The sequence below is a fragment of the Vitis riparia genome, chromosome 9, assembly GCF_004353265.1.
Source record: "Vitis riparia cultivar Riparia Gloire de Montpellier isolate 1030 chromosome 9, EGFV_Vit.rip_1.0, whole genome shotgun sequence".
NCBI classification, from domain to species: Eukaryota; Viridiplantae; Streptophyta; class Magnoliopsida; order Vitales; family Vitaceae; genus Vitis; species Vitis riparia.
Genome location: NC_048439.1, coordinates 19,428,811 through 19,442,107, shown reverse-complemented (window position 1 = coordinate 19,442,107; position 13,297 = coordinate 19,428,811). Strand labels below are relative to the sequence as shown.

The 13,297-nt window shown below is 32.1% G+C and overlaps 1 protein-coding gene across 1 annotated transcript; it reads left to right on the top strand.

Moving 5' to 3' along the window:
• The first annotated feature begins 5,881 nt into the window (after positions 1-5,881).
• Positions 5,882-6,220, top strand: LOC117921896. The gene has a single exon (XM_034839841.1). It carries the CDS (start codon positions 5,882-5,884, stop codon positions 6,218-6,220), a length of 339 nt encoding a protein of 112 aa, XP_034695732.1.
• The last annotated feature ends 7,077 nt before the right edge of the window (positions 6,221-13,297 follow it).

Below are 13,297 nucleotides of genomic sequence, written 5' to 3'. Positions count from 1 at the left end.
AAGAGATATTCTCAAAAGGTTCAACATGGAAGAAGCCAAAACAGTCAAGACTTCAATGAGCTCATCCATCAAGCTTGATAAGCATGAGAAATGTAAATCCATTGACTCAACTATGTATAGAGGCATGATAGATTCTTTGTTATATTTGACCGCTAGTAGACTTGATATCATGTATAGTGTATGATTGTGTGCTAGATTTCAATCTTGTCCTAAAGAATCTCACTTAAGTGTCGCAAAATGAATTCTTAGATATTTGAAAGGGACAATGGACATAGGCTTATGGTATCCTAAGAGTGATAACTTTGAATTAATTGGATCTCGGATACCGATTTTGCTGGTTGTAAAGTTGAAAGAAAAAGAACTAGTGACACTTGTCATTTCCTAGGACACTCACTTGTTTCATGGCATAGTAAAAAGCAAAATTCAGTAGCTTTGTCAATAAGTGAAGCCGAATACATAGTAGTCGGTTTATGTTGTGCACAAATTCTTTGGATGAAACAAACACTTAGTGATTTTAATTTGTCTTTTGAACATGTTCCTATTAAATGTAATAACGCTAGTGCCATAAATATTTCAAAAAATCCCGTGCAACACTCTAGGACTAAGCATATAGAGGTTAGACATCATTTTCTTAGAGACCATACACAAAAGGGTGACATTACACTTGATTTTGTAAGCACAAAAGATCAACTTGCCGATATATTTACAAAACCTCTAAGTGAAAAACAATTTGTTGATATTAGAAGACAAATAGGGTTGATTTCTTTATGATCTAATGATTGCTTAATGAATTCTTGATGAATAAACCCTTTGATTGCATGAATTTCATGTCATATGCATCATATGGACATACACGTAGATAAATGGTCAACTTTTGACCAAAAATCAAAATTCCCTTGGCATTGGGCATAAAAAATTGGGGATTTCAGTTGAAAAGGATAGGAGAAGGATCACGAAACAAGAAAATGCACAAAGTGAGAAAAGTTAAACCGCGTTGACCGTTGACCAAGCGGTCGATCGGTTCGTCGGGCTTTCTTTTTAAATACCCCTATCGCGCCTCATTTTCTCTTTTGTTTCCTCTGGTTCTTCAAGTGTTCTGTTGATTCAGTTGCCTAGAAGAGATTTTTGACGCCATTGCAGCAATTTGAGGGGTTTAGATTGATTTTTGAGACCTAGGGCTTCGGTTTTGGGACGGTTTCCCCTCCTTCAGCGCGCGTCACAACCGGTTTCAGCTTTTTTCCCACCCACCTAGGGTTTCGGGTGTGTGCTTCTCTCTCCATTAGCCTCGTCTCCTTTATCTTTTTCTTTTCTGATGGCTCCTAGGAGAGAGACAGGTTCCTCTAGGGCATAGGGCAAATGCCCTGCTGAGCCGTCTCAGCCTGCTCAGACAGAGGCTCGCTGAAAGACGAGGTTTGACACGACCCACTTCAACACCGTGGAGGATTATCAGAGGTACAAGCAGAAGTTCGTTCAGAGGAAGGTGGTTCTAGGGAGAAATATTAATTTTTCCCAACTACAACATTTCAGGTTTTAGGGACTTTTCGGACGGATGGGGTGGCTAGCTGTAGTGACTATTTTGGAGCCGATTTTTTTGACATTAGTGAGAGCATTCTATTCGCGAGAGACATATGGACTTGGTGGACCCATTATTTCCACCGTTAGAGGTGTTGAGATCCAATCAAACTCGGAGAGCATCTACCGCATTTTCAACATTGCTCCAGTTGGACTTAGGGTATATGAGTCCAAGGCTTGGCCCGCTGTGCCGGGTTTCGAGCCTAGAGAGTCTATTAAGAGGATGTGCAGTCTTACAGATGCCCAAGGGATGGGCAAACCATCAGCACATAGCCTGACCGTGAGTAGCCGAGTCCTTCACCACATGATCTACTCCATCCTACTACCACGAGGCGGGCACCGAGATAAGGTCTCCTACATTGAGGCATTCCTTGTGGACTCCATTCTGATAGGGAGACGGATTCACGTGGGTATCTGATGATGATGCACATGATATCATGCTGCGAGAGCACGACCCGCGTACTCCACTATGGCCACTTCCTCACCAGAGTATTCAAGGATTCCGGGGTTGATTTGAGCAAAGAGACAGACTTTGAGGCCTCTAGTATTTATGATACTTATGATGAGTAGTCCTTGAGGCGGATGAAGTTTGAGAAGGCTCTCGATGGCTCTTAGATTAGGAGAGCTGAGCGACCACCAGTACAGGCCCAGGGACAGGGATAGGTATATCTTGGAGTAGAAGAAGAGGCCGAGATTCGTGAGATGGAGGGTGGATTAGACCCTTAAAGAGATTTTGAGTAAAGAGAGCCCGACTTTGTTATCCCTCCACTCCAGTTCGAGGGTGTTCAGTTTGAGGCCACGTTTTCAGAGCCGATGATGTTTGAGCTGACATACACAACGGGACCATCTTCTCAGCCATCATTCACTGAGCCTCCTCACACTGAGACATCACCTCATCAAGCACCTCACACTCCTGATCATGCGTCTTGAATGGATTTATCATCTCAGATCAACTCGTTTGGCACTCACATGGATGAGCTTGCAGTAGGTAGTGATACTCGATTCTACTCCATGGAGGATCACATGGATCAATATCAGACTGGCTTCACTTCTCAATTTGAGTATCTGTAACAGAGATTTGAGTGTATGGAGGATCACATGGATCAACAACAGACTGCATTTGATCATCTCCAGCAAATGATTGAGCCCATTGAGAGTCACTAGGAGAGTCAACATGAGAAGATGATGGCTTAGCTCTGCTCCATGTTTCCACCTTTACCTCATTAGCCTTTATTTCATCGAGACCCCTTTCGTTTCTTTTTTATGTTGCCAAAGGGGAAGAAATATCTAGGATCTGGGAGACCTACATGCATATCATTGTCATAGCTGTTTCATATGTTTATGTTTCGTGTACATTTGACTTTACTATATCTCTATATGATATGTTATTTTCATTATTTACATTGTTTCCTATTGAAAATTCACATGTCCTGATTATCTTGGTAAATTTTAAATTGATTGATCCATGATTGGTTTAAGGGGGAAATTTCTTTCTTTCCTAGATAACCAAGGTTTGTCATCATAAAAAAGGGGGAGATTGTTAACCTAAGGGTTCTCCTAATCAGGTTTTGATGATAACAAACCATGGTTAAGTGACCAATTGGTTTGAATGGTAAAAAATCTTAAGTATAAATTCGGAAATTCATCAAATGACCAAATGGATACAAGATTGAGACTTTTGGAAGACTTTTGATAATAGGAAACAAATGTAAGATGAATGCATAGGTGCTCTTAGGTTTTTCATACATTTTCATGCATTTTTGAAAACTTGGTTTATTTTTTAAAATTTTGATTTCATTCAAAACCCGAGTTTTATCAAATGTACCTTAGGCAAAAAGTTTCAAAATTGGAATATTAATTTACCTAAAGACCTTGCTTAAGTGTTAGAAAAGAAAGGAATTGAAAAAGATAGGTTTTCGAGGCCAAAAGGCTAAATCGGTCGAGACTTTGGCCAACCGGCTCAACCAATTAGGGAACCGGTCAAACCGGTTGCCCTTGTCCTATCGAGGTCCGGTCGAGGAGTGCCAAAAACACTCTCTCTCATCCAATAGCTTCCTCTTCCGGCTGGAGGTTTCCTTCTTCCCGGTTGACCTCCGATTGAGGCAACAGTAACCTGCCAAAGCATTAAATGCTCAAACGGCTAATGAAACAGTCGACCTCCAGCTCGACCAGTAGAAGTTGCCTTTTGCTTTTCTTGGCTTTCGAGCTTAAAAACCTATAAATTGAGAGCTCTACTTCATTTATGACATATAGAACACTTGCAATCAATTGTCTACCTACCTGTTATTGGCTTAACAGCTCTCATTTCTTTCATAGTGCATTAAATCATTACTTGCATATCTTTTAGTGCACCATTGTGAGTCATCTTAGCTTTGTTTTGTATTTGAGCTATCTTTGAGCTAGGTTGAAGGATTCTTCCTTGTAAAACTTGAGTGTTAAAGTCTTCAAGATATTTAAATCTTAAAGAGATTGTGTAAGAGCCCATTGGAGTTGGAATCCAAGTGTAAAGGATTGGAAGCTTGGTTGAAGCTTTAAGCTAGTGGAACCCTCACTCGATTAAGAGATTGAGGAGAGTGGATGTAGGCAAGGAAGTGTCGAACCACTATAAAATCTTAGTTTGAATTCTCTAACTCTATCTCTTTATTTTTTATTATATTATGCTTGAATTTGTTGTGTTGATTTTTTTTTTGAAAAACCCAATTCACCCCCCCCCCCCCCCCCTCCTGGATGTTTTTCTCATATAAGCAAAGCCTTTATATTCTCAGCATTGATCAACGGTGTTCTCCTTAAAACCAAATGAAGTAATCACCTGATCAAACTTTCGGTACCATTGTTGGGATGCCTGTTTTAAACCATATATGGACCTTTTTAATTTGCATACAAGTTGCTTTGAATCATTAGACTCAAAGTTCTCCGGTTGCACCATGTATATTGTCTCATCAATGTTACCATTAAGAAATGTAGTTTTAACATCCATTTGATGTAGCTCTAAATCATAATGAGTCACAAGTGCCATGATGATTCTAAAGGAGTCATTTGATGAAATCGGTGAAAAAGGTTTCCTTATAATCAATGCATTCCTTTTGAGTAAAACCTTTTGCGACTAGGCATGCCTTATACTTTACAATGTTGTCTTTTGAATCCTGCTTGGTCTTAAAAATCCATTTGCAACCACTCGGTTTTACACCTTCAGACAACTCTACTAGGTCCCAAACACCATTGTCTTTCATTGATTTCATCTCATCCTTCATGGCTTCTATCCATTTTTCAGAATTAGATCTTTGTTCGACTTGACTAACTTAAATTGGATCATCTTCCAGATCCATGTCAAACTCATGTTCTTGTAGATATACAACATAATCATTTGAAATTATACTTCTCCTTTCTCTAGTGGATCTCCTCAGTGGCACTTGTACTTGAGGTTCTTAAGGTTGTTGAGTTATCTCTTCATGAACTTGAACTGGTTCCACAACTTGAGTAGGAGGAATTTCAGGTGTGTCTACAATCTCCGTTATTGGTTGTACATTTTGGATAGTGTCATCAAGCATAATATGACCATGTCTAGTTGCAATAATAGGAATACTAACAGATTCCTCTTCAAATACCACATTTCTTAATGGCTCTATGAGAAACACTAGTATTTGAATTATGGATTCAGTTTTAGAGAGAGAAACCATAGTAAAACTCCAGTCCTGGTCTTTTGATTCAATTTTTATTTTTTATTTTTTTTGGAGAGAAACTTTGCCAAAATCTAGTCAGATTCAGTTAAGAGAGAAACTCGAATGAAACCATAATTCAGGTTGTTCGCATAGAGTTTAAATAATAATTGTTACCAAAGTGACTTCAGTGCAGTTTTTAATATTAAATAAAGGATATAGCCTTTTCTTGCTATATTTGTGTTTAATATTTTAAAATAAATGAGTTATGTATATTTGTTGCCAAAGTAACTTATATTATGTAATTTATTTATTTTGAAATATGTAAACATGTTATTATTGTGTAAAATAATCAGCCCAAAGGAAGATTATTTTAATATAATAATAAATAAAGTAGTCATAAATGTGTGACATATAAAGTTTACCTTGCATGCTATATGTCAGTCCAAAGAAAGGCATATATCTTCGGTTTTATTGTCAATATTTATGAACTAATTTTGTAAAAGAGTACCAATTACAAATTGATATTTTTGTCCAAAGACTAAATATTAATGTTTGTGCTAGGTATCTTGTGATGGGCCCACATGCATGTATATATATATATATATATATATATATATATATATATATATTAAATTTTTATTTATTCATATATGTGTGATATTTTTGTGACTAATTATGAGCTTTATTGTTATTGTTCAACATCTTTTATATCTGCTAATGTTAATAACATTCTTGTGCCTAATGGAACAAACTTCAAGAAATGGAAGGAGCACGTTATGATTGTGCTCGGGTGCATGGATTTGGACTATGCATTAAGAGAGGATTGCCCTGCATACCTTACTAGTGCCAACACTGCTGAGCAAAAGGCTGCTAAGGAAAAATGGGAACGATCCAATCACATGAGTCTAATGATAATGAAGCACTCAATTCCAGAAGCTATAAGGGGTGCAATACCTGAGGAGTCCCAAGCCAAGGCATTCTTGGACTAGATAGCAAAACAATTCGCTGCAAACAAAAAGGTCAAGACAAACACTAGTCTTAGTAAGCTTGTCTCCATGTGGTACAAAGGGAAAGGGAATATAAGGGAGTACATAATGAAAATGTCCAATCTTGTGACAAGACATAAGACACTAAAGTTAGAGTTATCAGAAGACATACTTGTGCACTTGGTCTTGATTTCTTTGCCTACACAATTTAGTCCATTCAAAATCAGTTACAACACACAAAAGGAAAAATGGACTATGAATGAGCTTATTGCTCAGTGTGTGCAAGAGCAAGAGAGACCGAAACAAGAAAAGATAGAAAGTGCTCACTTGGCTTCCACATGTCAGGGACATGGTACCAACAAGAAAAAAAAAAGAGACAATAATGGAAAACAAACTGGATATTCTGGGACATCTGAGAAAAAAATGCAAAAGAAACAAGATAAGGAGATCGCTTGTTTCTTTTGCAAGAAAGCTGGTTATATGAAGAAGGCTTGTACCAAATATGCCGCTTGACATGAAAAGAAAGGTACATTTCTCAACTTTTTTTTTTTTTCAGAAATTAATTTAGCTATAGTGCCTATTGACACTTGGTGGATAGATATGGGTGCAACTACTCACATAAGTGTCACGATGCAGGGTTGCCTAAGGAGCCGAATGCCAATTGATGGTGAAAGATACATCTATGTGAGAAATGGCAACAAGGCTAAAGTGAAGGCTATTGGTCTTTTTAGATTACAGTTAGTTTCTGGTTGTACTTTGGATTTAGAGGAAACTTTTGTGGTACCGTCGTTTAGACGAAATTTAATTTTTGTTTCATGTTGGATATTTGGAAATGAAATGATTAGTCTTTATCTAAATTCAAGTGTTATTGGTACTGGTAGTCTAATAGATAAGTTATACAAATTGAACATAAAGGCCTCTAATGGTAATGAAACCTTGCATTCAAGTAATTATGACATTAAACGAAAGTTAACAAATGAGAATTCATCAATGTTATGGCACAGGCGTTTAGGTCATATTTCAAATCAACGTATTCAAAGGCTTGTGTCAGAAGGAATTCTTGATCCACTTGATTTGTTAGACTTTCAAGTCTATATAGAGTGTATTAAGGGTAAACAAACAAATGTGAGGAAAAATGATGCTAATAGGTGTGGTGACGTCTTGGAATTGATACATACGAACATTTGTGGTCCATTTCTTACCCCTTCTTGGAATGAACAACAATATTTTATCACTTTCATTGACGATTACTCACGTTATGGCTATTTTTATTTGATTCATAAGAAGTCTCAGTCATTGGATGTGTTCAAGAATTTTAAAGCTAAAGTTGAGAACCAACTAGGCAAGAAAATAAAGGTCGATAAATCTGACTGTGGAGGTGAATATTATGGTAGATATGATAGATCTGGTGAACAACGTCCAGGACCATTCGCTAAATATTTGATGGAGTGTGGTATCGTCCCTCAATACACCATGTCGGTGGCTCCAAGCCAAAATGGTGTAGTAGAGAGACGAAACCGTACTCTTAAGGATATGGTAAGGAGTATGATCAATCATTCCATTTTTGCCAGAATCACTTTGGGGCGAAGCTGTTAAAACTGCAGTTTACATTTTGAATAGAGTCCCAAGCAAAGCAGTAGCCAAAACCCCATATGAGCTATGGACTAGCAAGAAACCTAGTATTAGGCATTTGCATGTCTGGGGTTGTCCAGTTGAGGCTAGGCCTTACAAGCCAAATGAGAAAAAATTGGATTTCAAAATTGTAAGCTACTACTTTGTAGGGTATTCTGAAAGATTGAGAGGTTTCAAGTTTTATGATCCCTCAACTAGGTCTTTCTTTGAACGGGCAATGCTAAGTTCATTGAGGATGTTGAGTTAAGTTGGAGAGAGCCATTAAGAAAGGTGGTCTTTGAAGAGGAATCTGTTAGTATTCCTATTATTGCAATTGGACATGGTCATATTATGTTTGATGACACTATCCAGAATGTACAACCAATAATAGAGATTGTAGACACACCTGAAATTCCTCCTACTCAAGTTGTGGAACCAATTCAAGTTCATGAAGAGGTAACTCAACAACCTCAAGTACAAATGCCATCGAGGAGATCCACTAGAGAAAGGAGAAGTACAATTTCAGATGATTATGTTGTATATCTCCAAGAACATGAGTTTGACATGGGTCTGGAAGATGATCCAATTTCAGTTAGTCAAGTCAAACAAAGTTCTAATTCTGAAAAGTGGATAGAAGCCATGAAGGATGAGATGAAATCAATGAAAGACAATGGTGTTTGGGACCTAGTAAAGTTGTCTGAAGGTGTAAAACCGATTGGTTGCAAATGGATTTTTAAGACCAAACGGGATTCAGAAGGCAACATTGTAAGGTATAAGGCACGCCTAGTCGCAAAAGGTTTTACTCACCCAAAACCAGATAACTCATGTTAAATCATAAAGAAAACATGTCGATTAGATTAGAGAATGTAAACAAACCCGAATCTATTGTTGATCTTGAAGAAATATGGTTCTTCTAAGGTAATAGAGGAGGAAACCACCTTTCTGTTTTCTCTCTTGTGATGGGAGGCAAGTGAGGGAACTTTTTTGTATTTTCAAAAAAGAAAACTAAAGACACCAAACTTCAGTTTCCTTTTCCCTTTTATTAACTTCCTCTATGTCTTAGGGACCATACCCATTGGGCTGTTGGGCCACATGTGTCTTAGGCCCATCATGTAAGACATATGTGACTTGGGCTCTACACACAAGGTAACCCATACTTAATAAATATAAATTGAATATATATATATATATATATATATAGATAGATAGCTTAATCATAAACAATTATTAATATATGTGAGTCCATAATTATTTTAACAGAAAACATTTAGACTTAAAAAGCTACTTCAATAAAAGTTACAAAATTTGTATAAAATTGATGATTTTTAAGTGATTTTTTAAGAGTATGTTTGACGATATTTCTATACAAAGTGTTTTCTTTATAAGTGTTTTTGACAGAATCATCTATCAAACATTTTTTCAAAATATTTTCTAAATTTTGTCAAATAGATGATTTTTTTTTTCATGAGAAATAAATAAATTTCATATTCAAGATTTTACAATAGTTCGATACAAGTAGACTTACATATATTCTCCTAAACTTCAACCGAGATAAAACTATGTCCACTTTCTTGAACTCCAATCAAGATAAGATTCAAATACTATAAGGCCAACTTAACCTTCCAAGCTTTTATTAATGGATTATGGTTATAATCAATCCTATTGAATTATAGTTTCAGTGGATCATTTATAGAATCTCTAAGAAATCATATTTTTGAACTCTCAAAGTGATCCACCACAATCGATATCCCTCAATTATTAAGGTTTGTAAAGAATGAACTGATAAGGACAAACTCCTAGCATACGAGTTGAAACTCAAATACAAACTAGGATTAAGGTGTACTAAATGGAAATGCAAGTTTATGAACTGAGATACACTTAAAAACATTTTCCCAATGGATGACAAAAAATAATGTTAATAAAAATCGAGATTAACCAAATGTTGGTTTAACACAATCATATATTTTATTTTTTTAATTTGATGATGAACCTTGAATTTTTATTGAAATATTTTGATTTTATATTATTGTTTATTATATGTGAGATCATCTATAAAAAAAAAACCAAAATTTTGCCTTTCAAATACTCTATTTGAACGAATCAGTTTAATTAATATGTAAAAGTAGATAAATGCAAAAAAAAGAAAAAAAAAAGTGTTGTTCTTGATGAAAAGTAAAAACTAATTTGATTATTTTGTATTATTACATCTTCTTCTAACAAATGTATAAAATTTAATCTTAAAATAAAATGATATAAATTTATTGTATGTAAAATAGGTTTGTGGTAATACTAAGGTTATATTATTAATTATGACGAGTAATACTAAAATTTAATTTTCTTCTTCTTTTGTGTATAATTAAAATAATATAACTTTTTCTAGAAAAGAATTAGAGTATGTTTGACATTGATTATAGCAAGCGCTTTTAATCTAAAAAAAGTGTTTGGAAAAATTTAGAGAACATTTAAAAATCACTTGTTGGAAAATTACTCAGGCCTTGTTTGGGAATTGTTTTCAAGAATAGTTTTATGTTTTTCAAAACAAAAAAACTAGAAAACACGTTTGATAGTTAGAAACTGTTTTTTGTTTTATGTTCTTAAAAAACAAAAAAACATAGTGTTTTTAGAGAATATTTTTTAGTTGTTTTCAGTTGTTTTTTGAGAGCTATTTAAAAAAAATAATTATACAAATATATATATGATTAAAAATAAAGATGTGAACATAAAAATTATTTTTAAAATAAATTTAAAAATATTAAAAACTTGTTAGAAACATTTTAGATTCCCAAATAGATTGTTCCACAAAACATCGTAGAACAGTTTTCAAAAACTGTTCTTAAAAACTATTTTTTAAAACTGTTTTAAAAAATAGTTACCAAATAAGCCCTTTTTGAAGAACCAATTGATAGATAATCCTCTTAAAAATACTTTCAAAGAAATCACTTTAATAAAAAATACTTTGAATGAAAGCACTATCAAAAGTACTCTTAGAGCACATTTGACAGTGATTTTAAGAAGTATTCATAATCTTTTTAATATTTAAAAGATAAAAATTTTCAAATATTAAAAAAATTAAAAATGCTTCCTACAATCACTGACAAATACACTCTTAATGTGACAATTCCAATTACTCACCTAATTAGAAGGATAAGAAATTTTCGGTCTTTTTAAGGATTGAAGACTTTCTTGACCTTACTTTTACTACCTTTTTGAATTAGGATAATATAACGTATATAAAAATAATCTTGAATTTTATTTTGAGAATTATTATTTTCAAAAACAAAAACTAATTTATTTTTCTACACTTTATGTTTTTATTTATTTATTAACAAGTAATGGTCTTCAAATAAATGAATATAAATTAAATTTTAATATAAAGCATAAACATTTTTTTTAATTTTAAAATGTATTTAATAAAGTTAATTTAAATATTAAAGACATGCATTTTTTTTTCGTTTTTAAGTTTATTAAAAATCTTTACTAACACAAATAAAAAGTAAAAGCTTCCTTGAGATGGTTTCACTTCTAAAAATTTAGAAGTTTTAACAATTTTTACTATTATAATAAGAAATTAAATATAATATAATATAATTTTAAAAAAATTAATATGATATATATAATGGAAAAGTGTGTTTCCATATATTTATATAAAGAAAATTACAAAGTAAGAATTCAAGTTTATAAAATACAAATTTTAGGCTATTATTTAAAAATAATTAGCATTTCATATATATTTTTTTTATCAACCATTCATACACTACCTCTTAATGATATAAACACTACTTACTACCTTTAACTAATTAGTACATAAAACTTGAATTTTTTTTTAGGTAATTATTTTTATACGAGTATATGAAAACATATTTTTTTTCTTTTTTTCCTTTTCTCAATTTAAGAATATATCTAAAACGAAGGTCTTAGATATAAACAATATGGATATTTTTTGTGCTTTATCATGGTTAGGAGAATAAAATAGAGAAAGAAACCAAGAATGAAAGGGGTTGATATCCTATCTTGTCATTGAAGGACTAAAGATACAAAAATTTATATTTTTGTTTTTTGCAAAAATATTACATATCTTTCACTATTTAAAATTCAATTAAAAAGTAAAAACATAAAATTTAGTGTACCACTAAATATTATTCTAAATAAATTAAATAAACATTATAAAAAATCATGTTTCTCTTATTTGTTATTTTATATTGAAGCTAATTTATATTAATTATTTTTAAAAATAAGAAATTGATTTATTACTTCTATTTTTTTTTCCCTTTTATTAAGACAAACTTTTCAAATTGATAATTAAAAATGATTAATTTGAAGATAAACAACAAACAATTTTGATTTAAAAAAAATTAAAACATTCCAAGAAAGAATAAGCATTTTGTTTTTATGCTTTTTTTTTTAATTTTTAAAATTTTATAATAAATAATTCTATACATTTAATTTTTATACTTGTGTTTAAAATAAAATAAAATAAAAGGGATTAATACTTTGCCTTTATATATATATATATATTAATTATTTATTATGAACTAAGTAAAATAGAATCCATAATGATCTTAGGTAATGTTTGGTTCTTGAATAATTTAAGGGAAAATACGGAGGAAAGAAAATAGATAGGAAAAGTATAAAGAAAGAATAAATGAAGGAAAATAAAAAATAGATTTAAAGTCAATAAATTATTTTTAAATATTTCTTCAAATTCATTTCACTTATTTTTCTCTATTATATAAAAATTAAATAATTTTAAAAACCTAAATTTTTAATTAATTTTAATTATATTTGAATTTTTTTTTTCATATTTTCCATAATAAAACTAAACATTAGAACACTATATTCCTTACCCTTTTTTTTTCTTTAGTACTTTTCAAGAACCAAACATAGCCTAATTTCCTATAAAAAGCAACTATATGTGGCAAATAGATTTCATATATCATATACTATGTTTGGCAACCGAAAAATGCCAAGGAAAGGAAAAAAAACTATAATAATAATAATTTCTCATGTTTGGTTTGTAATAAAAAATACAAAAAGAGAACAAATAATAATTAAAATTAGTTAAGAACTTGTATATTTACAAATTATTTAATCTTTATATCGAGAAAGAAAAATAAGAGTAATAAATTTAAGCAAACATATAAAAATAATTTGTTAATATCAAATCAATTTAAAATTTTTCTTTTTTCTTTCTTTCTATTTTCTTCCCCCCGTTTGGTCTCAAAAAGTAGGAAAGGAAAAATAATTACTAAAAAAATATAATTTTCTCATATTTGATTTATCATGAAAATTTTGAAAAAAAAATAATTAGAAATTAGTTAGAAATTTAGGCAAAGACTATTTAGACTGCATTGGAATCTCAGAAAACCTCAAAATAAGATAAAGTGGAAAAATAGAACAAAATAAAAAAAACCATAAATTTCTAATTTCCTTTCACATAAATTTCAAATCCTACCATTCTAATATCCTGAA